Here is a 15,996-nt window from a genome sequence, read left to right on the forward strand (position 1 = left end):
TGGCGGTGTAGTCGGTGAGGTCGGTAGGCCGAAGCTTGAGAATCGTCCCAGAGGGTCCCGATCAGGAGAGCCTGAACCTGGGCTTTGGGTGCGTCGGGTGACGGGGTAACGGCTGCCAGGGCGGATGGTGTATGTGGTGCCATAACTTCTCTGAGAAATGGTGTGGAGCTCGCCTAGGCTGCTGAAAAGTCTGGTGGAGACAGGCAGAGAGAAGGTTTCAGCAATGTTAACAGAGGAGATGAAGGGGAACAAAGTGAAAATAAAGCAGACGAAAATGAGACCAAGCTTAAATGTATTAACCGCTGTAAGTTGTTCTCTAGTTTCAATTAGTGTAGGCTTTTGGTTAATGACTGTTAGACAGACCAAGCTAGTCTCACACCACAGCAACATCAAAGCAGCAAGCTGCACTCATGGGTTTGCAGTTTTGGATTAAAATATATTTGATGCTCAATCATTAATACGCCACGTAGGACATCACTATTTCAAGTAAAATATGAACTATATGAGGGAATATGTGGATTTTTTGGAGGATAAGAGTGCATTATTTCACCCAATCCATCTGACAGTTAGTGTGTTTTTCAATGATGATTCAATCAAAAAGCTATTTCCTGTTATAAAGGAAATACAATGGAATGATCACTGTTACTCACAAATAGCAAAAGGCTTAGGATTACAGTATCAAACTGAGACATAGATAACACTAACCTGAGAGCACTGAAAGCACACACACACACACACACACACACACACACACACACACACACACACACACACACACACACACACACACACACACACACACACACACACATTTAGATAGGCCATTTGAAAGTACATAAAGTTCTAAAGCTTAGCTTAATTTAATAAAACAAATAATAATTTATTCTGAAAAGCAGCTATTACTTCAGCCAAGCGAGCGTGAATCTCAGCGACCAACTAACCTAATCTCACCATCTGCAGCTTGAAGCAACACGAATCATTTTACTAACACAATCTGGCAATAATTCTTAACCAGTAAGAATCTCTGCAAAAACAGTTAACCCTTCATCTTCCACAACTACAACAAATGCTGGTTTATTTACATTTTACACCTGACATCGTTGAACAAAGATAGTAGCATAAATGTGTGACTGATTAATACTACTGGTCTAATGGAAGAAAAGATGGCCCGAAAGTAGAAGCGGGATGGATTAGAGAGCAGGTTTAACATGAATGTTACGTCTGGCCTAGTGCAAGCAGGGAGAAGCAGAAAGGAGAGGCCTAAATGTGGTAAGATTTGGTGCACTGGTGTCTGTTTTATGCATGCATGTTAGTGAGAGGCTTATGCACAGGTGTGGCACATGTACTCCTTCTACTACATGTGTTTGGAAACTTTGATGTGAGTGTAATGGAACAGAGGACGCTAGGCAGCGCACATGGCTGGAAAAATGATCAGACTACAGGGAGCCGACGGATATGAGATGAGCTCCATGCGCACTTACACAGTCGTCCTGCCCTCCTGGGCGCACAGTCAGTTCTAGACCAATCAGATCAGAGCAGCAGGGCGGAGCATGCAAGGTGAGCAGAGAGAGAGAGAGCAATGGGAGAGAATGTTAGCATCACTCCATGAGACGCAGCCTGCCAACCAGACTTATAGTCCGCGTCGGCCAGCTCTGCTGTCTTTGACACGCTTTGTGTGCATGTTGAGGCGTGTGCATGTTGAGGCGTGTGCGTGCGACTGTATGAGTGTTGCTGTGAGTACTTGTAATCATGTGTATGTGCATATGGTGGTGTTGTCGATGTATAAGCATGACACAGACAGCAGAGTAGGCTTCGGCAACGGAAGGTCTGACCAGTGGGCTACATGAGAGAGAAATGAGCACACTAATCACATATCAAACACTGCACAAACAAAAGAAAAACAAACAAACAAATAAACAAAAAGGTGGGCACATGTCCCTTGACTTTTTGTGGTTGCTTTCGTATTTATTCAGAAATGATGTAATAAAAGGACTGTTGTTATTGTTGGTTACCACATAGAAATCGTGCATAGTTAGTAGTTATTTACACATTTGTATGTGTTGTATATAAGGGATGTGTCAACGTTTTCTAATCAAAACATAAAAATTGCAAATAAACAGCCTATATTATATATTATCTAAATATATTCTGTTTTAGTGTGGTTTAAGAAACCTACAGTGTCCAATAAGCAAGACAGTCAGGGACCATGGCTATCCTCAACACAATCACTGAAAAACAAAACAAAGTTATGCAAATTACATAAACAGAGAAGAACAGAAAAACCAAAGAGCACAAATGAAATAAAATGAGAACCACAGGTTTCTAAATCACCCAAAGCTATGATACACAGCATGTGAGCGAGGTGTACACTAGAGAGACAAAGAGACAAAAATACAGCGCAATGTGTGGTTTTTGAAGGGGTTTAAATGGGGCACACGGTGGACGGGGTGAGTGACGGACTAACACTGCAGTTAAGGGTGCTGGGATGCCTACGCCATATGTGAAATACTATAGGAGAGAGAGAGAGAGAGAGAGAGAGAGAGAGAGAGAGAGAGAGAGAGATAATGGTGTGCATGATCATTTTTGTCACAGCCGAGGACAATCAAGTGTCTGGGATGGATTTGGGTTGAATTGGATGATGTGTTGTGTTTGACATCATGGTCACCTGTTCCATCCAGGTATCACAATGTTGCTGAAGTGTGGACCAATAATTGACGGCTGAAGTTGGCTCAGTGTCACATGGTGACTTTTTATTGAGTTTGCGATACTTCAGGCATAGCAAAGGGACAACGCTTTTCAACAGAAACTATTTTAGAACTTAATAATAGCACAATACTTACAGGACTGCTTGTGATGTTTTTACAATACAGAATATGCTTACTCATTTGTTTTCATTTCGTTTTTTTTAATGATGGTCCATATACATGACGTTGCTACATTGATGGAGGTGCTGGAGGTAAATTCTGCATCGAAGAGAAGCAACAACAACAAGTAGCAGCAGAAAACCAAACTACAACGAGTTATGGTTAGAAAATTCTGCCAAGTGCCGACGTTAGTCAGCATGAAAAGCCAGTAACTAGAAGCCCTATGATCAATTATTGAAACATAATATAATTCTAGTTGACAGCTGGATGGAAACACAAAAATGTGAAGCGCTGCGGTTTCAGTTGTGTTGAGTTGGTCAGCTCCTCCTGCCGATGTTAATATGATGAAAGAGTCTATGCATCTTGTGAATCTCACTATGTTCATATCTTTTAGCTCCTCTTAATCAACAGTGACATATACGGGAACATGAAAGCAACATTTTTTATGCTCCTCATTCATATGAACAGAAATGAGGACAAGAGAAGAAGAAATGATAGTAGCAAGGCTAAAAACAACTGCATGTCAAGAGTGCCTACAAACAGTGTTCGTCGAAAGCTACATTCTTTGATACGTAACTGAGTGAATGAAGGACTGCCCTGAACAGCACATTCAAATTAACAGCAATTAGTGTCAATTTCATGGCAGGGAAAACTACAATGGACAACCAGGAAGTGACAGCACTTATTCTTCCAACCTGCCAAATCATAAAAAACACGACCAGGCCAAATCCTGAGTAGAGTAAAGGAGAAGACATATATTTGACAGCTACGCCCTGTGGCACCTCAGAACTTTTTTGACAAGATCGGGCATCGTTAACATGTCTGTTAATGCCAAGATCACGAGGGGATGGTTTTAACATGACACACCATTATAGTTCAGTCATGTTCAAATACTTGAAAATACATCCTTAAATCTTCTATATCTTTAATATCACTGATGTTACTGTAGGAAGGGGTGTGATGATGAGAAAAAGTTTCTGTTCTTTTAATATCAGTGATGGCTGCAAAGACGGATATAAGGATGTATCTGGTGCATTATTTGAACACGGACTGGGAAAAGCTGGTAGGGTAGTTACTAACAGGGTCAAAGGTTAAACCCAACAGAGTGTGTGTGAGATGAGGAGAGGTTTTCAGGAAGTGCATGCCTCCAAGCCCTGTTACCTTGTTTGCACCAACAGATCATCTATATCTACTACTACTACTACTACTACTACTACTACTACTACACACACACACACACACACACACACACACACACACACACACACACACACACACACACACACACACACACACACACACACACACACACACACACACACACACACACACACACACACACACATCCTTTGACTAGTACTGACTACTGTATGTACTTAACAACCCAGATCACTTAACAGGAGGCCAAAGAGTAGTGCTGTAACTATGGAAACAAGGAACAATTTAGACCTGAGTCCAGAGGCATCACTTGAAGTTCTACTGTAAACCTCTAATACCAATGACTTGTCTTGAAAACACAGTCTTCTAACCAAATATTTTATATTCTTTTATAAAAATATATATTTTAGTCTGAAAGATTCTGCAATTAAATAAATCAGGTGATGCAAACAAGGTAACATATACCATTAAAAAGAAAATACATTAAAAACAAAATGTATAAAAGGGATTAGTTGATAGGCTTGTTAGGAAAATTATATAAAAAAAAGCTTAAGTTTACCCTAGGGGCTATAACCTTAAGGTTTACTCTCTCCGGTGTCGTCATATCTGCAGAAATATAAAGGACTTCATTGTATCTTCAGGTATGGTGTGAAAACAAGAAACCCACAGATAATAGACAAAGTAGCACTGTGCTTCAGATAACCCTGTCGCTGTGTGAGAACCAAGTCCCTCTTTGCCTCTTCTCTATGCCTCATATACTTTTTACTTACGGATGCTGCAAACACACTGTATGACCCATAGAAAGGTACAGCATATTAACAATGCAATGCCAGCAGTGGTGGTGACCTCTCATCTCATTACTGTTTACCATTGCAGTGGACTGGCTTAACTAGGGATTCATTTGCATGTTTTAAAATGTAAGTAAAACCAAATCATGCACATAATAAAGCTAAAAGCAGCTATCTTTGACCCTCCTTCCAGGGCATAGCTATTAGATTTAATACAAAAATCATCTATGTAATGTGTTTAATTTTAAATAATAAATGAAAGCCTATATTTCTTCCAGTGGGCAAATCACGATTATTGACTGTGGTGATTTATATTAACATAAATATCAAATGTTGGTATACAAGAGAAAAGCATTAAACTCAGTGTCTGAGTATGACATTTTGATTAATTTCAAATGTTATGAACGCAGGGCACTGGCATTGCTTCAGATAACTTTCTCTGTCTCTTCCACCATCTACGTGAAAAGATATAAATGAAACTTGAAATCATTTTTGCAGTACAATTCAGTAGCTTTTTTCTTACCTGGCACCTGACACAGGTGACTTCCTCCCCGGGTCAAGTGATGCTCCCATCGGCTCCTCTCCCAGTGACCTAGTGTCTTTATTTAGCTGCTGTAGTCGTGAACTGAGCTCGCCCATAACAGACGGTTTTGCACCCTCATCTACACCCAGTCCCAGTCCCAGCCCACCAAGATTGCCCAAACTCCCGATACCTAGCCCAATCCCTGGTCCACGAGGCTCCACCGGGTCCCCCCACAGCTTGGACCTCCGCTGGAAGAGGTAGCGCGGCTTGGTGGGGGCTAGTCCAGTCACTGAGGCTGAACCACCTGAGGGCAGCCCAGCTCCTCCAGCTGCAGCAGCCAGAGCAGCAGCCTGTTGTTGTGATAGCAGCTCGCTGTCAGAGCTCTGCTTCAGCAGAGGGTCCCTGAAGGTGACAGGGCCTTTACTGCCTCCTATCTGGGACTTGAGTCGGGGCTTAGGAGGCACTGGCGGCTTGTCGAGCACAAAAGTCTGCCCGTCGGCATAGGAGGTGTGCGTGGTGTGTGTGTCGGCAGGCTCGCCGCATTCTGAGGACAATGTGGACATACTGGAGACCGTGGAGACGGTGCTGGTGGTCTCGAGATGGTGGTCTCGCTCTCTGTCGCTGGAGCTGCGTGTGTCAGCCTCCTCCACGCCTGAGTCAGCCGCAGAGCCAGACTCGCCCACCGGTGGGGGCTCCAGAGGGTCAGAGGGCTTCCCTGAGACTGAGACAACTGCTGCACTGGGTAGAGCTGCCGGTTGGGTGGGGGTCACAGTTGTTGTTGTTGGGGTTGAGGGAGTTTGGGATGTTGGTGTTGTAGGGGTGGTAGGAGAGGGTGCAAGTCTGTTTGGGGACACTGGCATCCCCTGTGCCTGTGCCAGCAATCCGTTAGCAAACTCATCTGGTGGTGGAACAACTCCAATCTTACGGAGGTCCTCTCTAGTTTCCTCATCACTGGAGGACAACATTGCAGGGGGCAGGGTCACTGTGTACGGATCCACATCCTCCTCGGAGCTTCCCTGAGCCAGACTCTTCTCTTGGGCTGGACTGGCAGGACGCTGAGTTTGAGGTTGGGCCTGAAGCTGGGCCTGGGGTTGGGCGACCGTAGGACTGGGAGATTTAGCCCGTGGACTTGGAGAATGGCTGGGCTCTGTGGATGTCGGGGCAGATTTCTGCTCTAGGTCTGAGGCCACCCCGACAGCCTGGCCGTTACTGGTAGCATGGACCATGATAAGCCCTGCGGTTTTCTGCTGTGATGTATCCATAATACTAATCAACATACTTTTTTTATCCTCTAGCCTCTTCTCCTCCTTCCTCTCCTCTACTCTGGCCTCCATCTCCTGCCGGAATGATACAGGGGATGGTGATGTGGCCCACTGTGGTTTTGTGGACTGGGAAACTAATATAGATGTCAGGGAGGGTCCAACTCCGTACCCCGCTGCCTTGGCGCTTTTAGGCGAAAAAGGGGGAGTTGCGGGTGCCCCTTCCCTATGTGGAGACTCTTTGGTCAGAGGGTCAGTGAATATTGCCCGCTCCTGTTTAGTCCTAGGCTCTGGGCTGCTAGTTGGGGACTGGCTCTGGGAGGTCAGTGCTCTTTCCCTTGCGGCCAGCGCAAGAGCCAGTGGAGAGCTGGGGTCCAGCGGCTTTCCTGTGAGCGGATGGATAAAGGTGGTCCCACTAGGTGAGGGGCTCAGGGCCAAGGCAGGAGGAGGCAGCTGTCCCAGCTCTCGGGTGAGCATCCGTTCATCAATAGAGTGAGACTGTGTCAGAGAGGGGGAGTCAGAGCTGGTGGTAGACGCCCCCTCCATGGTCCCAACAGAAAGGAAGACAGTGGATTTCCTCCGTTCTTCAAGGCGACGTTCACGATCTTTCACCGCTCCAGCTATGGCAGCGGCGAAGGGGCCCTTACCCTGAAACATCATCTCGCCCTGGGCACGCATACGCTCAGCCATCAGCTGCTGCTGGTAGAAGTCTGCACGGCTGGTGTGTGTGTGTCCATGGGCATATGGGTGTCGTCCTGAGGGTGAGCTCTCTCGGGAGTGGGCAGAAGCTAAGGCCAGACTAGCTTTTTCTTGTGCATCTTCCACCTGCAGTAAAAAAAAAAGCCAAATATGTCAATGTTAGAGGGTCTTTGACACAGAACTACCAAAAACCACAGCAAAAAACAGAAGACCATCCTCAACACATAACCTACCTGTAGTTGTTTCACCAGGGGACTTTTCTTCCTCTGGGGCTTGGTTGGCGTGTACAGTCCAATGCTAAATTGACCCACATTAGCATAAGGGTTGTCAATAACCCGACCCTTCCTTTTGATTCGCTCAGGTGGAGTAGCAGCAGAAGGACGGGGTATTTCTGTAGGTTCTACAGGTAGATGGGAAGAATCCTGGAGGATTATCATGGAACGAGCTTTCTTCTGTCTCTCTAAATGTGTGGCCTGCCGCTGAGCGGCCTCGTAAGGCAGGTCCAAAGAGGAGGGCTTGAAGCTGGACCGTCCCCCAGGCTCATGGCCCTGACTCTGGGTCCTAGATGGGGGAGGAGGGGGACAAAAGGCTGGGGGAGGACCAGTGTCTAGGTAGTAAGGAGGAGGAGGAGGTGCTGTTTGTGGCGGCGGAGGGATGGGATGGGGCTGTGAGTGGTCTCGGAGGCTGTCTGTCATGGAGGAACTGCGGGGAAATCTGTGCTCGCCTGCAAGGGCAGACAGCCGATCCTCCTCAGTGGCACCTGATGAGGAAGGGAAGAGCACAGATCTCCTGGTGACAGGGAGTAATCTCATAAAACCATTTTATACCAGCCTAGCAGGTCCACTGCTGCTCTCTAAAAAATATACTGCAATGCATCCATCTATAAACCTGTTTTTAAACAATTAATTCAACATTCATTTCATGAGTGTACATGGGAACAGGTTTAATAATACAGAGTATTCATTATATATGAGTACTTATAGGCTCTGTACTACATCTCCTCTGCAAATCTATTTCTGTGAATATCCAATAAGCACAACTGCACATTCTGAACATGTAATGCAATGTATATTGAGGATGCAGCTTCATCCTGAGTATTGTTTTGTTGTTATACTGCTATCTACATGCTATTTTTTGTGGGTGTATTATTACGAAAAAGAGAAGAATGAAGCGTCCTCATCTTATATTCTCTACATGTCAATATTTTTTACCTATAGGTATACTGCGCATAAGATACACTATCATTCACCTTATTTGAATATGTACAGGATGGGTGATTGTTTTACCAAAAGACTTGGTCCTGGACATCCCCTTTGGTAGCGGTATGTGACCTCTCTCAATGCCTGGGTGAAGACCTCCATGTAGAGTCATCCCTTGTCTCTCAAACAGCGACTGCAGCACGACAGAACAGAGAATTCACTGTGTTATGAAACACAGTTTTAATGCCTTTAATTAAAAACAAATCAAGTGACTTTATCTTTCCACGAGGAACTTTACTTGTGCAGTGGACAAATAAGAATTTAGTGGTGCATGCATCACATGTGTGCAATGTTGTGTCAATGCTGCGTAGCCATGGTGATTATGAATATGTTATGCGTATTGAGTCATATTGAGTTTGTATGCTTGCCAGCATAGTGGCATATGCTGTCTGCCAGTGTGCTGTGGAGGTATACGTGCACTTACACTGATCTCAGCTGGTGTTATTCTCCTGCTGGTAGGCCTTTGTTTGACAGTAGCTGCTCTGTAATCTGCCTCCGAGGGCTGAGAACGCAGGATAGACTCCTGGGATGCCAACATCTCATCTAGTCTCTCTGTTGAGAAGGAAATGAGCCAGAACTAAACACTGAGACATAAGACCATGGGAAACATTGTGTCATCATTTCTGACGTTGCTAACGCTAAGTAGAGAATACAAATTGTCATTAAAAAGGCATCTCTGAAATGTAGCTTATACACGATGTGAGGTCATGCTCTATGGTACAAAATCCCTGCACTATCTAATACTGTGTTTCCATGATGACCACTAGAGAGCGAAGATTAAGATTTGAAAGAGAGAGAAAGAGAAAGAGAGAGAAAAAAGGCAAAAGGTGCAGAAAGACAGAGTCACATATTTCAAGTGTTCCGCTCTTCGGCTCTAAATAAACACCGCTTAAATTGACACAGCAGTGATAAATCATCTTTGTGATGTTCAGAGAGGTGTCAATTTCTTGCCTCAGACTCACCTCCTCTTCTCCTCCGAGCAGAAGCTTGGTGGGAAAAAGATAGCGTCAGCAGAGGATGGGAAATGACAAGAACAAGCCAACAGAAGTGACTATTCTAAAAGTTAGGAGACACACCAAGTTTTAATGACAAAGGGAAAGCAGAAATTTGACAGAAAAAGGAGGACGAGAGTTTGCATGCCAGCTATCTGGCACTCACCCAGTTCTTCCAGCTCAGCGGTCATGGACTTAGAGCGCAGTGTCAGGGTGGTACTGGGAGCTCTCTTGGGTGGTGGGGGAGCTGTGAAAAAAAGGCATGGTGTTGAGGATGAAGTTGAGGGGGATGAAGATCCTTTGGCTTTGCGGCTCAGTGCCCTCTTGGCATCCCCCAGACGGCCAGCCCATCCCGTCTTCACTGCTTTGATCTGGTCAAATTCAGAGGACCTTGGTGGCCCACACTTAGCCAGAACCTTGTTCAGGCTACGGCTGGAGTCTGACTTCTTCATGTTTTGCTCTTTGTTGGTCCGATGGCTTGAAATTTTTGTCAGGCTGTATCCAAGACTTTCAGTTTTCTAGTCTTTGTGCTGCAAGATTTCCCCTCTGCTGAGGAGCTGAGAGGCAGTAAATGTACAGCTCAGTCCAGTCTGTAACATCCCTAGCTTTCTGAATCCTCCGATTCCACACAAAACAACAGAACTCGACTGCCAAAATAGGCAAAATGAATAAAATCAGCGTGGCAAGGAGATGGAGAAAGTTTCCCATCTTACTTTTAATATCCTGCCTGTCTGGAATTTAGCAAGGTGTGTATCAGAAACAAAAGCAGCGACACCTCGGTTTACACATGCATATCCTCCCACATGCGGGACCACATGCAGATACACAGAGAAAACTCCCTGAGGAGGACATAATGACATGTGGGCTGGCAGACGAAGAGCTGACAGTAAATTCAACAGCGAAGGAAAATGATGCGCTGCAGACTTTCTACCCCAAAGCCCATGGGAGTCTCCCAATCCTTCTACACACAACAGGCAACGGGGCTGTTAATGCCCCACTCAACGCAGTAAATCACATCTCACAAATATTAGCTCAAAATGCAAAATAACAGCATTTCAGGTTTAAACAAAAAAGCCTTTAAATCAGGTTACAATAAACACTATAAGTAACCAAATTAAAAACAATCTAGTCATGTAGTTAAGCATGTTTTGTCTGCAGTAACGACGTAATGCCATGCAGTCGGACACAAATCATAAAGCCACATTCAGCAGCTGTCTCTCTACATGCTATTACAAACCCATGTTTCCTATCAATACAAGTAGATCAGCTCACTCTATTCAAGATCGACCAGCTGGCACTCAACGCACTACTGTAGAGCGATAGATCTCGAAATCCCACGCATGTCCCAGTGCCTTACTAGAGCCTAACTATCCTGCTGTCGTCAGCAGCTGCAGATCTAGAGTACATACGCCATCCTGGGTACAGTCCATATCCAACATCTTCGTTTCCTCACCAGTCTGCACATTTTGGTACAGTAGCGAGGAGCAGAGTAGATGGAGGACGGAGAAAAGAGAGAGGAACAGAGACAGAGTCAGAGGGAGAGAGAGATGCTTTTGCTGTAATGTAATGCTTAATTCAAACATGCAGTGTAGTCACCATGGCAACGGTGGCAGTAGTGAGGCCTCGCATAGTGCAGCGAATGTGTGTTTTGTACGTGTGTTTGCCTGCAGGTTTCTGCGGTTTAGTGCATGTGAGAGCAAGCGTCTGTGCATTTTTTTTTTTTTTGCAAAAGGAGCGGCGCTCCTCTAGTTTTCCCACTGGAGGAGCAGTGCGGCAGGAGCGGGTGTTCAACACAGCTTAGGATGTTCAACAAAAAAACACAGCATTTAGAAGAAGTTTGAAACAGGAGTGAAGAATCCCATTCTCTGCTCTGAAACACTTAACACAAGATGGAGCATCATGTCTACAGCTGTTTGTCTGTTTGGTCTTGAATCCTTACTTACAATTAATGGTAAAGGAATCTCACCAGCCATTGTCTTTCTACCTCACTCCTTCTATCGCCTTCCAAATGTCTGTCTAGCCTAACACAAGAAAAGACAATGACTTCGGAACACAAAAAGGATCATTAAGGGAAACACTCTCGCCTGTCCATGTCAATACATCTCCTATGGTGGTGCTAATTAGCTAATTAGCATAAAGACTAGAAACAAGAGGAAACAGCTAACCTGGCTCTATCCAAAGGTAACCACATCTGCCTACCAACTCCTCTAACGCTCATTATGAATACATTCTTGTTTGTTTAATCAATACAGTCAGAACCAGTAACCGATAGTCTTCAGATTCTCCGCTGGTTGGATGAAAATGATGATAGTCTGACTCATAATCCCCTGAAAAAATGATAAATCATAACTTTGGCATCATCATAAATCTGTCAGATGTTGAGCCACACTAATTGTTTCACTATGTCTCTAGTCTTTGTGCTAAGCTACGCTAACCAGCTGTTGGCTACCTATTTAAGAGACAACAATGAGAGAGGGATTGATCATCTCAGCTAAGCATATTTCCCCAAATGTCAAACTTTATTGTATTATAACTCAGTGAACTCAATCCACTGAGGAAGACCATCATTTTGTAAAAAAAAGCTCAAATTGTGTTGAGCCTACTGGAATTAGCCATATCAGGTAAAGATGGCCCACAAGAATGGCCAATGTCTAGAGGAGGGTTAATTCAAAACCGACATGGATCATGAAGGCTGCAGTACAAAGATATAACAACAACAGGGGTGTGAAAGAGAGAGAAGAGAGACAGAGATGAAGAGGGACCACAAGGCTTTGACTAGCAGGATTTAGTTGATACAGTATTTTCCCAATTAAACTAGGTCAAACCCATTTATCACTGTCTCTGTTTCTCAATAATTGCAACGGAGGTGCACACACACACGACTCTACCCCACACACACACACACACACACACACACATACACACGCACACACTTGCAGTGTACACAGTCCTGAGGTCATAGTGCCAGAACTGTGTGGGAGCCGAGTAGTGGCGAGCTGTGGTTGACATGGAAACCACATGAATTTACAGCGGGGAAACGTGGTAGAAATCCCCATGACAACAGAAAACACACTTGTCTTTCTAAGTCCTCTGTACATGAAACCAACTTACATGTCTCCATTATATTACACTTATTACATGAATTATCAGATAACTGAGACATCCTATGAGAACGTATGTGTGGTGCTAAAATCCTTGAACCCAACATACTTTAACTAAGCCAATATCATAGTATACCATATCATTATTGGAACATGATATATTTAAATTATTGCTCAGAATAATTGATACTTTAATGAGTTACAAAAACACATTTGTGAAGCAGCATTTTACCTGATTTCATATAATATAGGGACATAACTTTTTGTTATATTTCAGTACATGTGAAATGTAATAATGAATTTAACAAAGAGGAGTTTATCATTTGGTCTTTACCTTTCTTGCGAACAACTTCCTCAGACTCAGGTTTGCGTGTGACGGACACCACCTTCATAAGCAGCCTGTTGCCCCCTTGCCGGATCAAGGACACCACTTGCTTATGGCCCACCTTCACGACATTCACCCCGTTTACCTGAGCCAAAAAACACACAAAAATTGTCACCTTGATGTTTCCACTCGGCTGACATTAAATCACCATAAATATCAAATTCTGGTCAATTTGGATGAGTCAACACAAGTCATTTTCTACAAATCATCCTCCCGCAGCCCAAAGACATACTGGTTAGGTTAATTGCTGACTCTAAATTAATTGCCCGTAGGTGTAGATGTGAGTATGAATGGCTGTGTGAGTGAATACGCCAATGCCAGCTGGGATCGGCTCCAGCCCCTCATGACCCTGAATAGGATAAGTGGTTACAGATGATGGATGGATGGATGTCTATTCTTTATTGAGCAGCATCTCATTCATAAAAAAACAAATTAGAATCACCACCTTGTGGTTGTATGCCTCAGCCAAGTTTACATTCACGTCTGTCCCAAATCTCATCATTTAATCATTTCTCCTATTATTTGGGTGAAAATATCATTAGCATATGAATTCTTGAGTTATGGCCAAAAACATGTATTTTGAGGTCACATTGACGTTTGACCACCAAATTCAAATCAGTTCAACCTTGAGTCCAAGTGGATGTTTATGCAAAATGTGAATAAATTCCCTCCAGGCATTCCTGAGATATGACGCAACCTTAAAACATAAAGCTTCAGGCCGCAGCTGTCACCGGCACAGGTGCATAAAAAAGAAGCCTTATATAACTTCATATATATTTGATACAAATAGTCACACATTTTTTAAAACCCTCTTTGATGTCGCGGGAAGAACCATTCATCTAATTCACGAATGAACCATAGAACTGGAGAGAATCCTGCCATTGTTAGTTTTTCTTCTCTGTTCAAGGCCATCACCAGTGAGTTCAGTAATGAGATACGGTAGATACGCATAACGGGGAAGAAAGTGAAGTGCTGTCCTTAATTACCTCGATGAGGAAGTCTCCTGTCCTCAGACCAGCCCTCCAGGCCACACCCTCCACGTCCACAGACTCCAGGTACTGAAGGGCAGGGAAGGCTGGGGTGGGGGTGAACTCTTCAATGGGCGTCTCGGCTGAGATGAAACACACGGAGAAAACCCGCCCGGAACAGCTGAATGAAATCTATAGCTGCATTTGATTCATTGGTTTTGCTTTTCTAGCAAATGAGATTGCCAGTGATCACAACAAGATGACAAACAAAAAATGCTGCAAATATGCTTGTTCAAATCTGCTCTAATTTAATTTCCTTGCAGGAAATTGATACATTTATCAAAACTTCCCTTTTAGGTTTACTAAAACAATTTAATCATACATTGCATTCTATTCACTGACTATATATCTCTATACATTAGACAGGGATACCAGTAGCTAGAGTCGATGTACTGCTGTTGCGTGCTGCATATATTGATATGTGATATTATTGATACATGTAGTTGCATAAACATGCTCACACACTTACGCAACTGCATGCATGTCTCAACAAAAAAGACACACACACACACACACACACACAGAGAGTACACAAGCACACTTTGTTAAGTGTGTGTGATGCACCACCACAAACTCAATTTAATCTTGGAAGGAATCCAACGAAATCAGTGACACATGAGAGTTCTCAGAGGACCACTAAGTGAACTGCAGTGTGTGTGTGTGTGTGTGTGTGTGTGTGTGTGTGTGTGTGTGTGTACGTGTTTAAGGGTACTGGGGAGTAAAAGACAGAGTGAGTAAACGAGAGTAGGGTGAGCCAAGATCCGTGGTAGTGAGTGATGGAGCAGTAAAACACACTCAGACTCCCAGCAAGGTGCCTGAGAGGGGTTGCCACGGCAACCAGCACGAGCAAGGAGCTGGCACGTGCACGAGTAAAATTCATTTTGTGGCGATGGAGATGAGTAAAGGGGCGATATCGTTTCAAATGCGGGAAGGTAAGAAAGTGATTGCGGAAAGATATGTGGAGAGGATAATGGATGGGAAGGGACATGAAGAAGGTGGAGGAGAGCAGAGAGGAGTAAAAACAAGTACAGGCAGAGCAAAGAGAGGAGGGGAGAGAGGAGTCTGTCTCTACTAAAGCTGAACGCCATGTGTGAGGAACAGATGGGACAGCTAGCCGGCAGCTCAGCCAAGGATGACGCCACCAAAGGGGCTACACATGCTCACACACAAAGACACACACACACACACACACACACACACACACACACACACACACACACACACACACACACACACACACAGAGAGACAGTGCGTCTGAGTACACAAGCTGAGTGTTGACCAAAGCTGGTCGTGTTGTTGACAAATACAAATACAAACTGAGCCGCACTCAGTGACTCAGATCAACAAACTATTTCTCGCATCAAGACTCTCACGTTGAAAACTAGCTAGGCAGTGAATGTTTTTACAACGGTGGGTTTGTGTGTGTGGTGTGTGTGTGTGTCTCACCTTTGGCTCCCCGCAGGACAAAGCCAAAGCCTTCATTTTCTTTCTTCTGTAAAACAGCATTCTTCTCCTCTATGATATAGTCACTGTGGAGCAGAGAGCACAGGGAGAGCAGGTATGAATCCAACACCATCCTCACACACACAGAGAGAGAAGGGGCGAGAGGGAGGGCAGCGGAGTAAAAGAGGGTCAGCTGGGAGGAGATGGAGGCAGGCACACACACACACACACACACACACCTGCACTTCCCTTTCCTATTAACCAATCAAGTTAAAAGCCAAGCAAGCAAACACAGCTCAGGGATCCCATGGCTTGTACTAGTATTTTGAGATGCACTCACACACACACACACACACACACACACACACACACACACACACACACACACACACACACACACATACAAAGATAGAGAGACAGAGAGTGCGAGTGAACAAAATTGAAGTATCTTTGGGATAAAACCTAAGAATGAATCAATCTTCTGGCTGATCCCTCA

General features: G+C 44.3%; 1 protein-coding gene across 1 annotated transcript in view; it reads right to left on the reverse strand.

Annotated features, from left to right (window-relative positions):
- The window catches only part of shank3a (SH3 and multiple ankyrin repeat domains 3a), a 135,576-nt gene that overhangs the window by 4,859 nt on the left and 114,721 nt on the right, over window positions 1-15,996 (reverse strand). Inside the window, 11 exon segments of the mRNA XM_084016673.1 lie at window positions 2-27; window positions 29-190; window positions 5,334-7,417; window positions 7,525-8,051; window positions 8,578-8,683; window positions 8,975-9,102; window positions 9,513-9,536; window positions 9,709-9,789; window positions 12,978-13,113; window positions 14,015-14,139; window positions 15,504-15,586. Of these exon segments, the coding sequence (XP_083872799.1) occupies window positions 2-27; window positions 29-190; window positions 5,334-7,417; window positions 7,525-8,051; window positions 8,578-8,683; window positions 8,975-9,102; window positions 9,513-9,536; window positions 9,709-9,789; window positions 12,978-13,113; window positions 14,015-14,139; window positions 15,504-15,586 (3,482 nt within the window).

The sequence above is a fragment of the Eutrigla gurnardus genome, assembly GCF_963514095.1.
Source record: "Eutrigla gurnardus genome assembly, chromosome: 9".
In the NCBI taxonomy this organism is placed as follows: domain Eukaryota; kingdom Metazoa; phylum Chordata; class Actinopteri; order Perciformes; family Triglidae; genus Eutrigla; species Eutrigla gurnardus.